General features: G+C 44.1%; 1 protein-coding gene across 1 annotated transcript in view; it reads right to left on the bottom strand.

Moving 5' to 3' along the window:
• cacna1c (calcium channel, voltage-dependent, L type, alpha 1C subunit) overlaps positions 1-15225 on the bottom strand; it is a gene marked incomplete at both ends in the record, with an annotated part of 237654 nt that overhangs the window by 71674 nt on the left and 150755 nt on the right. Inside the window, 4 exons of the mRNA XM_080022715.1 lie at positions 1529-1632; positions 6425-6624; positions 8174-8335; positions 12429-12568. Of these exons, the coding sequence (XP_079878841.1) occupies positions 1529-1632; positions 6425-6624; positions 8174-8335; positions 12429-12568 (606 nt within the window). The remainder of the gene's footprint in view (positions 1-1528; positions 1633-6424; positions 6625-8173; positions 8336-12428; positions 12569-15225) is intronic.

Raw genomic sequence — 15225 nt, 5'->3', positions numbered from 1 at the left:
ACAAAACAATCGACGAGGCAGCTGATATTTAATTCATCCGACCCCGACGTTGCTTGATTTCCTCAGCTTCTCCCTGGGGTTACCTTGAAAACAAGTCCATTCGGTCCTCAAAATAACCTTCTCTTTTCCCTGTTGTTTGATTTTTTTTTTCCACCAAGATGACCCGAGGGGTGAATTATTTATACCCCCTGTGTGTCCTTATGGGATGGGTGGTGCTTGTACTCAAACAGCGTGACTTGGCATCGCCGGGTAAAAACAGCGCCCGGCCCGCCTGTCGGAGCAGCATTTATGAAAACAAAACACACAGAAATGGTGCTGTTGGTGGCTCCCAGCACGTGCTGCCACACACGCACGCACGCACGCAAGCACACAAGCACGCAAGCACGCACACACGCACACACACACACACACACACACACGGCCACACAAACACAGTACAAGAACTAGAGAGAGTCTGAGAAAAGAGAAAAAGTATGATAATACAGCTCAAAAGACAAAACAGAAACACAAATAAAGTGCACGTATGTGTGTGTGTGTGTGTGTGTGTGTGTGTGTGTGTGTGTGTGTGGCTGTGTCAGCTTGTGGCCACCAGTGATCAAATGACATAAAACAGACAGAATAAAACAGACAGTGGGCTGGACACTGCTGTGGATGTGTGTGTGTGTTTGTGTGTGTGTGTATGTGAAGACAAGCCTGGATGAATGTGTCTCTTTTTGATAGACGAGGAATCTCAAAACTCTGTCTGATCAATCCTGTACAACCTCTTTCTATACTAAATTGTTTTTATTTTGCGATCCCAACAATTAATGCAAATTCAACCACTCTCTGCAGGCTACTTGCGAGAACTCGTCATTTTGCTTAATTGCCACATAATTATTTTATGCCCTAAATCGCCAAATAAACAGATGGCTTAAACTTGATGAAAAAATGAATGATAAGTACAAATTATTTCCAGTTGATTCGGTGATATGCAGAATGTCTGAGGATGTGAAGTGATGACATGACTCTTTCTTCATTGGTAGTAGAACAAAAAAAAAAAGATATAGAAATTGTTATTATTTTTATTCATGACAATTCTCGCCAATTTTTTTGCAAAATTCCATTTGCACTTTGAAAATTGCACAGCTGCAAAACCAAGCATTCTCGGTTGCAAAACGGCAGATTATGCTGTTAAGTACAGTTTGCTAACGAGGCGTGTGCAGACAGGCATCCGATGTGGGGTAATGAAGTTTGCATTGGAGGTTCAATTTCATTCCAAAATGTGCCATCGGGAGAGTGTTGTTTCATGGTCATTTATCATTTAGGGTCATTTAGGGAAAGAAAAGCTCCGTGCACCATGACGAACCACAAAGGGCAACTGCATCACACAAAAACACACACACACACACACACACACACACACGCGCGCGCACGCACACACGCACACGCACACACACACACACACAAATAAAACACATACGACACACACACACACAGCGCATGCACAAACAGCAGAAACAACCGCCCACCCTGGCACACACACTCTTACCCGCTCAACACCCCCAGAACGAGATTGAGAACGAAAAAGGAGCCGAAGATGACCAGAGAGACAAAATAGACCCATGGCAGCTCATAGCCCATAGCATCCTGCATCTGAGAGAGAGACAACAGCGGAGAACAGAGAGAGAGAGAGAGAGAGAGAGAGAGAGAGAGGGAGAGGGAGAGGGGGGGGTTAGTGGGACGGAGAAATAACATAAGTAAAAGGGCACGAGGTTCAGGGAGGAAAGAAAAAAACGGACAGAAATGAAGGGGGATGAAGAGCGGGAAAAGTAGGAGAAGGACACACGACATAGGGGTCATAGAGTATGAATGGAGAAAGAGGGGGAGTGAGAGAGAGATGGAGCCGAAATGAAGGGGGGGACATGTAAAAAAGAAGAGAGTTACACAGAGCCGTGGTAGAAAATGCCAAAGCCAGTGTGTGTGTGTGTGCGCGTGCGTGGGCGTGTGACGGTTTCTTTGTGTGTGTGTGTGTGTGTGCGTGTGTGTGTAAATATGTAAAGTGCTTTGTGTACTGTGTGTAAACAAAAGTGAGGGTTTGAGTCGCTTTTCGAGTGTCGCTCCGAAAAACCTTTATACCGAGTGGGTTTTACATTCAACTCAGGATGTCGTGGGCTGGTGTTATTCTTCTGTTTTAAGTGAGAAGGAACTTTAAAAAGCCACGGCGCTGCAACCGATACTAATACCATTCTGACACACAGCTTTAAGAGAACATGGGATGAAAGAAAATCTAATAATAATAATAATGATAATGATAATAATAATAATAATAATAATAATAATAATAATAATAATAATAATTATAATAATAATAATGATAATATGGTAATGATAATGATAATGATAATGATAATAATAATGATAATAATAATAATACAAATAATAATGATAATAATAATAATAATACAAATTATAATGATAATAATAATAATAATAATAATAATAATAATAATAATAATAATAATAATAATAATAATTATAATAATCGCAGTAGCTGTTTTCTTGATCTTGTGGAACTTAAAAGTATTCAGTTAAATTGAAACTAATGCAATGGGACAATGCAATATGTCCAATTTGATGTATTTCTTGGTTAAGCCGTTTTTAAGCATCTTAGGCTCCCACTCACATGCAACATTCTTCGATAACACCATGAGTAATACATTGAAAAGAATGAGAGCGGAGCTTACACTGGTCCATGTAAAGGGGGTCGCAATCATGTTTAAAGAGAGAGAGAGAGAGAGAGAGAGAGAGAGACGGAGAGAGAGGGCGAGAGAGGGAGCGAGAGAGAGGAAAGACAGAAAAGCCGTCCGTGCGCAACAGTAACCAGCGGAAGGCGTCGTGGTGTCATTAATCTATATTCCCACATCCTGCGCTCGGCGTCGCCATTGAAATGCAGCGCCCGATAAACCTAATGGAGCATCAAGCCAAATCATTTACACACACGCAGCGTCGTCTGAATGTTTTTATACCGCAAGCAAACAAGTTCCATAATCATTTCAAGATGATTGCGTTGATAAATGTCTTATAATTTATGATTAAGGGGGTTTTGTTGGTGCTGCAGCACAAGCTGTGTGATAGAGGGAGTAGGGTGGTGGTGTTATACCTCACCTGTGCGTGTGTGTGTTTGTGTGTGTGTGTGTGTGTGTGTGTGTGTGTGTGTGTGTGTGTGTTAGTGAATGGGAGTACAAGGAAGAACAAGATAGCACTAGAAGGGGTGTAGAGCCAGCAAGCTCTCTGTTTTCCACACACACATGCTGTATATACTGTACAAATACACACACACAAGTACACGCACACGCACACACGCACGCACGCACGCACACGCACACACACACACACACACACACACACACACACACACACACACACACACACACACACACGTACTTCATCAATTCTCAACGAGTAAGCTTTGCACTTTAACTTGTCACATTTCATGAGGGAACTCTGACCCCGCTGGAATTTTTTGACGCGTCAAAATTAAATGTGTAATTCATTTATTAGGTTATTCATTTATTCACCGATTCACTATTCACAGGGGAGTGCAGACCTCGACAATAATTCTCGTTGTATTGATTTGCTCGACGTCGTCCTTGAAAGACAGACGACCTGCAGTACCACGTGAGTGCTTCCCAGCTGGACTGTACACGGCTTTGGGCAGATGGATTTTCTGATCACAAAATTGTTGTTCAGCTTTGATATACTTATAAAAAAAAAAAAAACATGGGATAACTGGTGGTAGGTCAGGTGTTGGACAACATATTGATGCCCTCTCTGGTTATAGTAGTGTTGTAGTAGTTCTAGTAGTATTCTAGTAGTTCTTGTAGTATTATTTACTATTTCTTGTGTTATTGCAGTAGTTCTTGTAGTATTCTAGTAGTTCTTGTGTAATTGTAGTAATTTTGGTGTCATTGTAGTAGTTCTAGTATTGTTGTAGTAGTTTTAGTAGTATAATTTAGTATTTCTAGTGCTATTGTAGTAGTTACAGTGTTATTCTAGTAGTTATTGTATCATTGTAATAATTTTAGTGTTATTCTAGTAATTCTTGAGTTATTGTAGTAGTTTTAGTGTTATTCTAGTAGTTATTGTATTATTGTAGTAGTTTTAGTGTTATTCTAGTAGTTCTTGATTTATTGTAGTAGTTTTAGTCTTATTCTAGTAGTTATTGTATTATTTTAGTAGTTTTAGTGTTATTCTAATAGTTATTGTATTATTGTTGTATTTTTAGTGTTATTCTTGTAGTTCTTGAGTTATTGTAATAGTTTTAGTGTTATTCTAGTAGTTTTTGTGTTATTGTAGTAGTTCTAGTAGTGTTTTAGTCGTTCTAGTAGCAGAGATGGGGACTTGAGTCTTCTGCGAACCGGACTCAAGTTGCACTTAAGTTGCACACAGAACGACATTGTCCTCAAAAGTCTTGAGACTTGACTCAGAATTTGGGACTCGTGTGTTGCCGCTGACAATGATATGCGTTGCTTCTCTGTGTCATTTACTTCCTAGTGAAACGCGCTGTTAATTTTATTGGATAGTCCGCGCTTTTTGGCAAACCATGCCGATGTCACACTCAGCCAATCAGATATAGACTACCATCCACCACAGTCCACCAATCAGAGGAGAGATTCTTGGACCGATCCATTCAGCTTCAAGCCATGTGCAGCTTTGAGATTGTGTTTTCACTGGTCCAAAGTAAGGCCGGTTTTGCCAGGTTTTTTTTTCCGCACGATGGTTGCATAGAGTTATCGAAGGCCAAGTGGAGATGGAGATTGGAGACTTGCTACACCAGTGTTGGAAATTGGCGACGATGACCAGGAGTTCTGAGGCGGGTCGGTGACAATGCTTCGCAAAACAAACACAAAAATGGCAAGAAATAGTGCTCCAAAAACTGGGTATATATTTGTACACCGTAGAGACTTGAAGTCAATTGTGTCATATAAATAAGAGGTATATTGGTCTGCGTTTTCTAATTTATTTGAATAACTCAACAGGTATATGCTCACAGAAATGTGTGACGATATATACATACTGTGAATTCCTTAGAAATAGCGCTGTAGTAGTCTAAGAACACTTGACATGCAGCAGATAGAACACTTATTACACCCGAAGAGCCTTGACTTGGACTCGTGACCAAGGACTTGAAACTTGACTCGGACTTGCGAGCATCTCTGACTAGTAGGACAGTGTTCCCCACGCGGTAACCCTACATGCCAATCAGGCCGACCTCTCAAACGCGCTGACTTAGCGCCCCCAAACCAGAGGTGGAAAAAGATAACGTCCACCTCATAATTATTCCAGTTTGGTCCAGGGGCTGTTCTTTACACCAGCTGCCTGGTTAGAAGCACACAGTACATACTGCTGCTGCCAAGTGAAGGATTGTGTATTTTGGAGTTTAATGAGTTTCGTCACCCCTGGGCACAAAAAAAATGGATTGTATTATTGTAGATAGAGTATGAATCGGTATTTCACTGACTTTTTTTTTTTTACAGACCCTGTGTGTGTGTGTGTGTGTGTGTGTGTGTGTGTGCGTGTGTGTGTGTGTGTGTGTGTGTGTGTGTGTGTGTGTGTGTATTTGTTTATGTAAGGCAAACTGTAATGCTTTTAACGGTATTTTGTATATTTGAGACATTTTTCAAGTGGTTCAGGAAGCCTCTGTAGTATTCTGGAGCCTCGCCCAGCAGCGATTATCAGCGCAGACCCATCTATTGGCTTATTTAGCTGACAAGGTTGCCGCATGCCTCTGGCCACGGACTGAGGGAGGGGCTTGAGTGTGTCCGTGTGTGTACGTGTGTGTACGCTACTGTGACTGTGAATTTTTTTTTCCCCCACCCCAGCCCAATGGAGGTGGGGTGGGGGTCAGCTCCACGGTTGAATCAAGCATCAGGATTCCTCACACGCACTTATTGAATCGGTGCCTTCAATTACAAAGTGTATTGTCTGCATCGACTAAGTCCAAAATATAGCGTGTGTGTGTGTGTGTGTGTGTGTGTGTGTGTGTGCGTGTGTGTAAAAAAGTCTCTGTTGTAATGTTAATGTTCTTGATTGATCTTATGTCCATGTGGTCGGGTATTTGTGGGGATATGACTTCATTACTCGCACTACTACTTTTTTTTTTTTTTCAAAAGCACTCACGTGGCACCGCGCGGCGCACACACCGCCGCCCTTACAACCATGAAATGTTAAAGGTTAAAATGCGCTGTGTGTTGCATCCAAGTATGTTTAAACCAGTCGTATCCTGATGGGAATCAATCGATATTAAGTCAACAAAAACCTCACAACACAGTGCAATGAAGTCAACATAGTGCACACCTATACACTAAGCTACACACACACGCACGCACGCACGCACACACACACACACACACAAAAACCTGCCCCGTTGTGGGTTCCGGCTCACCCAGTATAAGACGTCGGTCCAGCCCTCCATGGTGATGCACTGGAACACGGTCAACATGGCGAAAGCAAAGTTGTCGAAGTTTGTGATGCCGTCGTTGGGGCCCTCCCACCCCATATCGCACAGTGTTCCATTGTGGCTACAGTGTCGACCGTGGGCCACGTTGGGAGCGCAGGGCGCTGGCTTCTCCTCCGCAAGGGGACCTGGCGAGGACGAGGAGGGTGAAGGGTGGACAGTCAGTCTGCTCTTTTGGAATACTCCTACATGCCTAAAGCTGCATGAGGAGATATTTCTGGAAATAAATTTGAACCGGAAGACTCTAATTACTAATGACTGTTGAGAGATAGCTAATTTCCTCTGCTATAATAGAGTCGACCATTAACGATACAACCGTTTTTCAACAGTTTTGTCTATTATCGTAGATCCTCGCTAGACATGAAAGCTTTCACTCGTGCAAGTGTTTCCCAACTGACTCATTTTAAGCGGCCCTGTGCTTTTTGTCGTTTCTCAGCCACCGTAGGTAAGACATAAGTTGCCAAAGATTTTTCCTACTCTCTGCACCAGCTGACGTCAGCTCGTCACGGATTTCTTTATATGGGCATCTGCCCCACCCGAGCGTTTCTCCAAACAAAACCAATAAAAAATTGTGTGTTTTTATTATAGATGTATTTATTTCATTTTATTTTCCAATGTTTACATGAAACAAAAAAAAATCCCGGCGTGCTACAAGCTTGGAGCACGGCAGTCGGAACTTACTTTTAAATAACACCTTGTAGATCTAATGTGAGTGAAGATTCAGCAACTGGATTGCTTATTTCTCGCCTCAAATTTGGTCAGAAACAGATTTTGGTGGACTGATGAGGTAAAATCGCTGAACATTACGGCGTAAATAGAACAAAACCCGGAAGCCCTGTTCAAACGCCATTGGTTCATCAGGAGTGGTGGCTCCACCCACTGAAACAGAGCCTCAGTGAACACAATGAATTATAGGTATTTTAGAATGGCTGTACTGCATAATGTGATCGGTACTTTCAGCAAAAAACTTCAAAAATCTGCTCTGGGGACCTATATCAACTTGTGTGTGCATATTAGGTCCACTTTAAAGCAGCTTTTTATACACAACATGATCAGTGAACTGGATTGAGTATGAATATTTTTCCTCTCCATAGATCTGGCTGTTTACTGTTAACCCGAAAGCCTAACCCTGATAATCGCAACAGTCTGCTTAAAAACTATTGAGAAATATAACATCACAGTCAGGACAATGGAACGTGCCCTCATCTTAACTGGGAGGGATGTTGAAGTGAAACAAAAGCAAAGCTATAGAAATGAAAGCTCTCCAGGGCGGCGTGCAGGATAATGGACATAGAGTTGTACAACCACTTACCCAAGGCATTGAAAGGCTAATGTCCCCGCGGGGCCGATAACATCGCTAAAGTCCATTTGTACCTAAAGGCACTTCGAGAATATTGCCTCGATCAATTACTTTGCGGTCCTTTCAATTATGTTGTAAATCATTCATAGTTGCACGCATGTAAATTACATTTTAAATATTTGATGACTTTTCCTGTTTACAATACGCATTCCAAGTCCAGTGGAGTCCATGCACTCAAAAAATGAAAAGTCTATCCCTTTGGGTGTGTATTTGTGCATAGCAGGTTGTATCTTAGTCGTTAAATTAAAGTAGAGCGGTCCGTCCGCGGTTGTACGGTACAAGTAGATGTGTGCGAGTGTGTACTTGAGTGTGAGTACCTTTGTGCCCGTCCTTGTAGTAAACACAGGTTTTGTGCATCTTCCCCATGAAGAGCTCCAGTCCTATGATGGCATAGATGATGATGACGAAGAGGACCAGCAGGGCGATGTGGAGCAGAGGTACCATGGCTTTAATTATGGAGTTCAGCACCACTTGTAAACCTGAAACACACATTGAGATATTAAGTAAATATACACTGTGCAGAGTGAAAAATGCAAAAGTATTAACAGTGATACCTTGCCTGATCAATTTGAAAACATTAAGCTTTTAAAACATGGTAAAATAACCTTTACGTAAATAAAGAAAAAAGCATTCGTAAACTTAAGTCGCTCCAACATTTCTGGGTCAGCTATTAAAATACAGCCAAATCACATAATTTATTCATAAACGCCTTTAAATAAACAATCCTCAAAATAACCACTCAAAGAGATTTATTGATTGATTTTTTTCTTAAGTAAAAATAGCGGAGATCATTCTGCGCCGTTTAAAGTCCGCCTATTCTTGAAACTCCTTCTTTATATGCCTTATTTTTAGCTTTTTCAAAGCTGCATATCATTTTCCAACAACCCATTTTGAAAGCTTGCAACTTGACATGGATCAACATCAACCGCATCTAGTGTGAAAGGCAAAGGGGGCGAAGCGCCACGCGGCCATCGAGCCAGAGGTCAACAGCAGAGCAGGGCGGGAAGCACCCGGCGAAGCGCACGGGAAGAAGGAGAACGTCTCCACCTCGACACCGCTGGATGCGATCAAGGCGACGGGAAGCCGTCGGCGTGGCCGGACGTACGGTCCAGAAGTCGCCCCCTGCAGCAAGCGTCTCAACTTGCCGGTTCCTCGGCGAGCCGCGCGCTTTGTTCTTTTTTCCTGCGGTCGTGTGATAGTCTTTTCACTTGGGATGCTCTTATTCTCTCTAACATCATCTGGTTGTTTAAATCATCCTGCTGTTTGGTTCTATGTTTATTTGTCTCACGCGTGTTGATTCTCCCACCTCTTAGAGTAGTGATCAGTTGTTTATAGACCCAAACATGATAAATTGCTCTCCAAAGAGGGGGGTTGGTGGTGGCTCTCCGTAACCAAAAACTGCGCTCTTGTCATCCTACAGGTCGTCCACAGGACAGAGTTATTGCAGCGGTTCTTGATGATTTAAGAATGAATAAAGAGTTGCATTGCAGGTTCAGAACTTGAACTCCACTTGCAGACTAACTCTGTCCTAGATGCAATGGTATACAAATACTCTGTGTTGTATGCCCAGCATGCTGACAGCACAGGTTAAAAATAAATAAATAAATAAAAAATAACAACAAATTAAAAAAAAGTATATATATATATAATTATATATATAATATACACACTATATTATATTATATTATATTATATTATATTATATTATATTATATTATACGTTTCTCAAGAGGTGGATATATTACTAAGTAGGGGTTATACTTAGTATTACCTCCAGAGAAAGGTATAGTATAATATAATGTAATATAATAGAGTAGAATATAATAGATACCCAATTAACCATGTCATTTTTTTTAAGTAAGGATATGTGGCCTTTAAAACCAGTTCTCTTTCTATTTGCCACCTCAGTGTTAGAGAGGGAAATTCTCGCACAAAGTGTGGAAGTTGTTGCTATGATACCGCGCGACACCTATTCAAAGATGAGGCCACGCAGGTTTTCTCTCTGCAACATAACTGTATCACTGTCAACAACAGGAGATAGGAGTGGGATTGTGCTGCTGGCTCCTGGTTGGACGTTCTCAGCACTGGCCAAGGACTAAAAGAAAAAAAAGAAAAAAAAAAAGCCGCCATGGCCATTGACGAAGAGACACACACACACACACACACACACACACACACACACACACACACACACACACACACACACACACACACACACACACACACACACACACACACACAGATTACTAACAGTCATCTACTGCCAGTACACTGCGAGGGCCTGACCAGCATCAAGCAGGGCTTATTGGGTGCGTGTGTGTGTGTGTGTGTGTGTGCGTGTCACAATATCACCAATATCAGCTTCAATCTGTAGTCAACCCCACCCTTCCCCAATTTCTCGTCGCACCTGATCCCGAGAGCTTTATTTTTTCCTCTTCATCCCTCCTGCTATCTTTTTCAAATCTATTTCCCTCCAATTTTCTTTCTTTCTCATACACATGCCTTGCTGGGTGTTACATCCGCCCATCCATCCCCTCCATCCACTCATTAATCCATCCAATCCTACCCATTTTTACCCAGCCACCCACCCCTCCACCAACCCTTCTAATCCTACACCTTTCTACCCACCCACCCCTTCATCCATCCATCCGCCCCTCCACCAACCCATCCATCCAGGCACGGATTAATGGACAGGCCAGCCTAGGCTGCAGCCTCGGGGCCCCACGTGTGCAAGGGCCCCGGATTGGTGAGACTATTATTATTTATTTAAATTTACTTCAGCGAAAAATAAATAAATAAATAAATAAAAATAAAATCCCTATTGATGACCCCATGCCCCTATTGGTCCATAAGAAAAACATGAAAAAAATGAAGCAGCTGATTCGGTAGATGTGCTGGCCATGCCATGTGGCCAGGCTGTAACCAACGCCAGCGGGGAGCGCTCTTTTTCAAAAACTGGGACCAGTTAAAAATAGACCTGGCATCAACATGCGTCTTGGGCGATCTGACCACTTGAAGACAGTTCTGAGTACGTCTGTTGTTCACACCTGGCATTAGAATGCGTCTCCACATGCGTCTCGAGTAACGATGATGGGATCTCACTTCCCCGCTCCATATGCAAATAAACACGTGGGAAATCATTTCCGTTTGCAAAGACCAGATGCAAAGACCTTGGCGCGCGGGGAAAATCAAAACCATACAGACTGAAATGCCGGTGCCGTGTGCGGCGTACGCAGCGTAGGGTTCATGCTGAACTGATTTATTTTGTTTCCTGATTTCCTTCCCTGTATCGAAAATTTAAAAACGTGAACAGAGCTCAAGAGGAACTGGAGCTTTTTTCCTCTCCTGAGCGATGCGCCGCACGCGCCGTTGTTCGCTCTGCACTATCCAGACAGCGGCGTGGATGTATTTTATTTTCATTTGATTCCTACTTGGATGGAACAATATTTTAAAACGCAACTGAGTTCAGGGACGGTCCCGTTTGCCGGGTAACGGGAGCACCCCCGGTCCGTTGCGCGTTTGGGTTCCCGTGTCTCCGGCCAAAACAAATATAAACAGTGTTATTATTTTGGATCTATTTATTTCCGTTGGTTTCCTTCTTGTAGGAAATGAAAATTTTTAAACACAACTAAGGGACTGTCCCGTTCGCTGCATAATGGGATGAACGAGACAAAAAAAACAAAAACTGTGTGTGCTCTGCTCAGTGCGTCCGAACAGGATCTTGTGATTTTGCCTCAGTAAAACAGGGTGTTCTGCACTGCCGCAGATGTTGTAGCTCTTGGTTTAGAAAGCAAAGAGCTGTTACGGTACCAGCTTGCAGATGCCCTGTGAATGCCTTTTTTTGCTGCATTGCTGTTTATAGTAAAGGCTTCCTCAATGTGTGTGTGTGTGTGTGTGTGTGTGTGTGTGTGTGTGTGTGTGTGTGTGTGTGTGAGTGCCAGTTTGCCCCAAGTGTGTGCGTGTGGGCTGTGTAATATTTCCAGCACGCTTTTACACATGGCAATAAATTCCGCTTTTCTGGCTAAGCATGATGAGTACGGGGGGGTCCCCACATAAAGAGTAGCCTGGGGGCCAATGACCACCTTACTCCGCCACTGCATCCATCCTTCCATCCACCCAATCATTAATCCGTCCAATCCTACCCCTTTTTCTACTCCCCCACCCATCCCTCCATCCACCCCTCCACCAACCCATCCATCCCTCCCTCCACCCAGCCAGCCATTACTCAATCCACTCATACCCTCCACCCGCACAGCAAATTCTGGGGATTTTTGGCGGGAAAAAAACAACTCCCTGGGACTCACATAAACTCAATTTGAGTGTACTTGTGAGACCATTTAATAGACCCCAGCCCAGAGGAACAGCAAACCCTTTTCTGCTCATGAAAAAAAACAATAACACACCACCAAGGACAAACGCTACAGGAGTGCAGATCTGAAAATGAAATCAGCAGATCCCGAAATCTATCCCTCTCAGCCTTGAAGTCTATCTCCAGGCTTTTGAATCCCACAACTTTGCCCCCCGCCCCACCCGTCCATCCATGCCTCCATCCGTCCATCCATCAGTACTTACTGGGTACGCCAGACACCAGTCTGAGTGGCCGTAGAACTCTGAAGGCCCTCAGAGCCTTGACGTCAAAGCCCGCTGCCTTCCCTCCAATGGGTGCGGCCCCGTCTACCTTGGTGGCCTGCTCCAAGATAGCGCTGAACAACCTGATGGGAGCAGAGGGAAAACACACGGTCATCACCCACATCCTCGCCATCGATCGCCGATGATGGAACTGATTCAATTATAATATTACCGGCAATTTCAGCATCCGGTCAAAGGGCATAGCACGATTGGTCACGTGGTTGACAGAGGAATCGCTTTAACGGCGGCAACCAGAAGACAGAAAACATTGTGGCAACGACGCAGAAAAGGTTCTCCGTTTGTTTGTTTGTCCCCCAGTAGACACAAATTGCTTCCCGTAATTTGTCGGGAAAATAATGGTACAGTGTGTGTGTGTGTGTGTGTGTGTGTGTGCGTGTGTGCGTGTGTGCGGGTGCGCGCGGTCGGCACGCTTGCATTCTATTTTAATAAAGTAGCACAAGCAGGCAGGGCAATAAATCAAACCTCCTCCACAATCTATAAGGCCATAAATCTATATTGAGAATAAATTCAGTACTCTTAAAGTCCTCTGATTGGAACGCCTGGGCTGGGAGACTTCATCTCTGACGGAGCAGGCTGTCAGCGGGGGCAGCCTGTCGCACATCACTCTGGTATCCGAACGCGCCTGAAGCGACGTGAGGACGGGGACTCCATCCGGACACAACCGAAATTATACTTGGACTCTCGCTCTGGGTTTTTAACGTTCGACGCACACCATGGATGATGAACCCTAAATACGAGGAGCAAAGAACACTGTACGCGAGTGAGTTAAAATGCAGAGAACACAATAAGAATAAGTTCCAACTGACAAACAAACATGCGTATTTCGTCTAAACGGACGCAAAAACAAATTTCGGGTGCCGCTTAAAACAACCCAGAGATTCGGCAGATCTGATACGTTTACAGAGACTGTTCCGGAGAGACGCAGGTAAAACATTAAAAGCGCCATGGCTTCTATTAAATGGCTCAATATTTGATGTGGAAAATATAAAATAAAACAGAGAAATTGAATCGGAAGCCAGATATGTTTCCGCTTGCATTGGAGCGCAAATACTTCCACCGCCAGTTTGCGTGTGTGTCAGTAGAATGAGAAAGTGAAGTACAAGTTAATCAACCCGCGCCGAGTGGAAATTCCCCCCGCCCCCGTCCAGCATGAAATAATACTATGTCTGAAGAACAAGATGTACCCGGAATCTGGAAGACGTATTGGTGTCAAACAGATAAATACATGTGAGGATTTCCCCGCCGTGAAAGCACCTTGGCAGCTCCCACACGCTCCCTGAATGTGGAACCAGCGAGCCTGATGGACAGGGGGGAGTGGAGCCGCCGGGACACGGTGCGGGGGGACGGTGACGGGGGGACGGGGACGGGGACGGGGACGGGGGAAGGGGGTTGATGTTTATTTTGACACATCCAAATATCCCTCCGCGAGCGGACGGGACCGACTTTCACACAGTGTAGCCCTTAAATCAAACGAAAAAAATAAAATAAATCTATCAAACGAGAATTATATATATATATATATATATATATATATATATATATAATTTTTTTTTTATTGATCATTGACTACTCTGACGCATTATCCACGGCGGCTCAATAATTTACAGCTCGGAGACATCTGTTTGTGCCAAAGAACCTCGTTCCCTTAGAAATTGTGGTCGGTTGAGCTTATCACCGCTCTATTCTCTACACCCCCCCACACCCCCCCCACCCTCTCTCTCCATCATCCACCTCCACCACCCCATCTCTCTCTCTCTCTCTCTCTCTCTCTCTCTCTCTATCTATCATCCACCTCCCCACCCCCCCCTCTCTCCATCATCCACCTCTACCACCCCACCCCCCCTCTCTCTCCATCATCCACCTCCACTACCCCATCTCTCTCTCTCTCTCTCTCCCTCTCTCGCTCTCTCTCTCCCTCTCTCTCCCTCTGAGATCCTTTAGAAATCAGCATTCAGTGCCATTTTTCCAGCGAGCGCGGCTCAAAGGCCGGTCGGCACCGTGTTAGTCACAGAGAATTATCAATTAGCGCAGATGAAATAGCCACTTGAAGAGACCTCTCAAAACATATTGCCCTCTCTCTCAATTTGATTCACTCTATCTCGCTCTCCCTCTCTCTGTGTATTTTATTTTATTTTTTGGGGGGCGGGGGTTGGGGGGGGGGATGGAAAGCGTGCCATTGAAAGCGAGTGCTAACACATCAAGGGCCAGGACAGGTTTTCCACACGCCATGGTTTATCTCACTGTGTGGCTCTGTTGTTATTTTTGTGGGAGGTATGACCGCAGCCCTCCGGTGAACGACGGCGGCCATGGCTGCAAATCCACAAATTTAGGGTTGTGTGCGATGGTTGCTGAAGGCGGGGCCGACAGTGCACGTTCACTGTTGAATGCCGTGTAGGATGTGTCATATTGTGGTGAGAAGCATGGGAGGTTGCACGCAAACTGCAGGTTGATGCAGGAGGAGAAACCTTTTGGTTTAAGACGGCGGAGCGAACACATTTCATGTCACTTGATAATAATCATCAGCATCCTGGTCACAAAGAGCAGAGGTAGAGTAGAGTGGAAGGAGGTAGAGCTGGATTAGAGGGAGGTAGAGGTGGAGTAGAGGTAGAGTAGAGTAGCAGGAGGTAGAGGTAGAGTAGAGGGAGGTAGAGTAGAGTAGAAGGAGGTAGAGGTGGATTAGAGGGAGGTAGAGGTGTAGTAGAGTAGAAGGAGGTAGAGG

This window comes from Zeus faber (assembly GCF_960531495.2).
Source record: "Zeus faber genome assembly, chromosome: 21".
Taxonomy (NCBI): Eukaryota; Metazoa; Chordata; class Actinopteri; order Zeiformes; family Zeidae; genus Zeus; species Zeus faber.
This window is presented reverse-complemented; position numbering and strand designations above follow the sequence as displayed.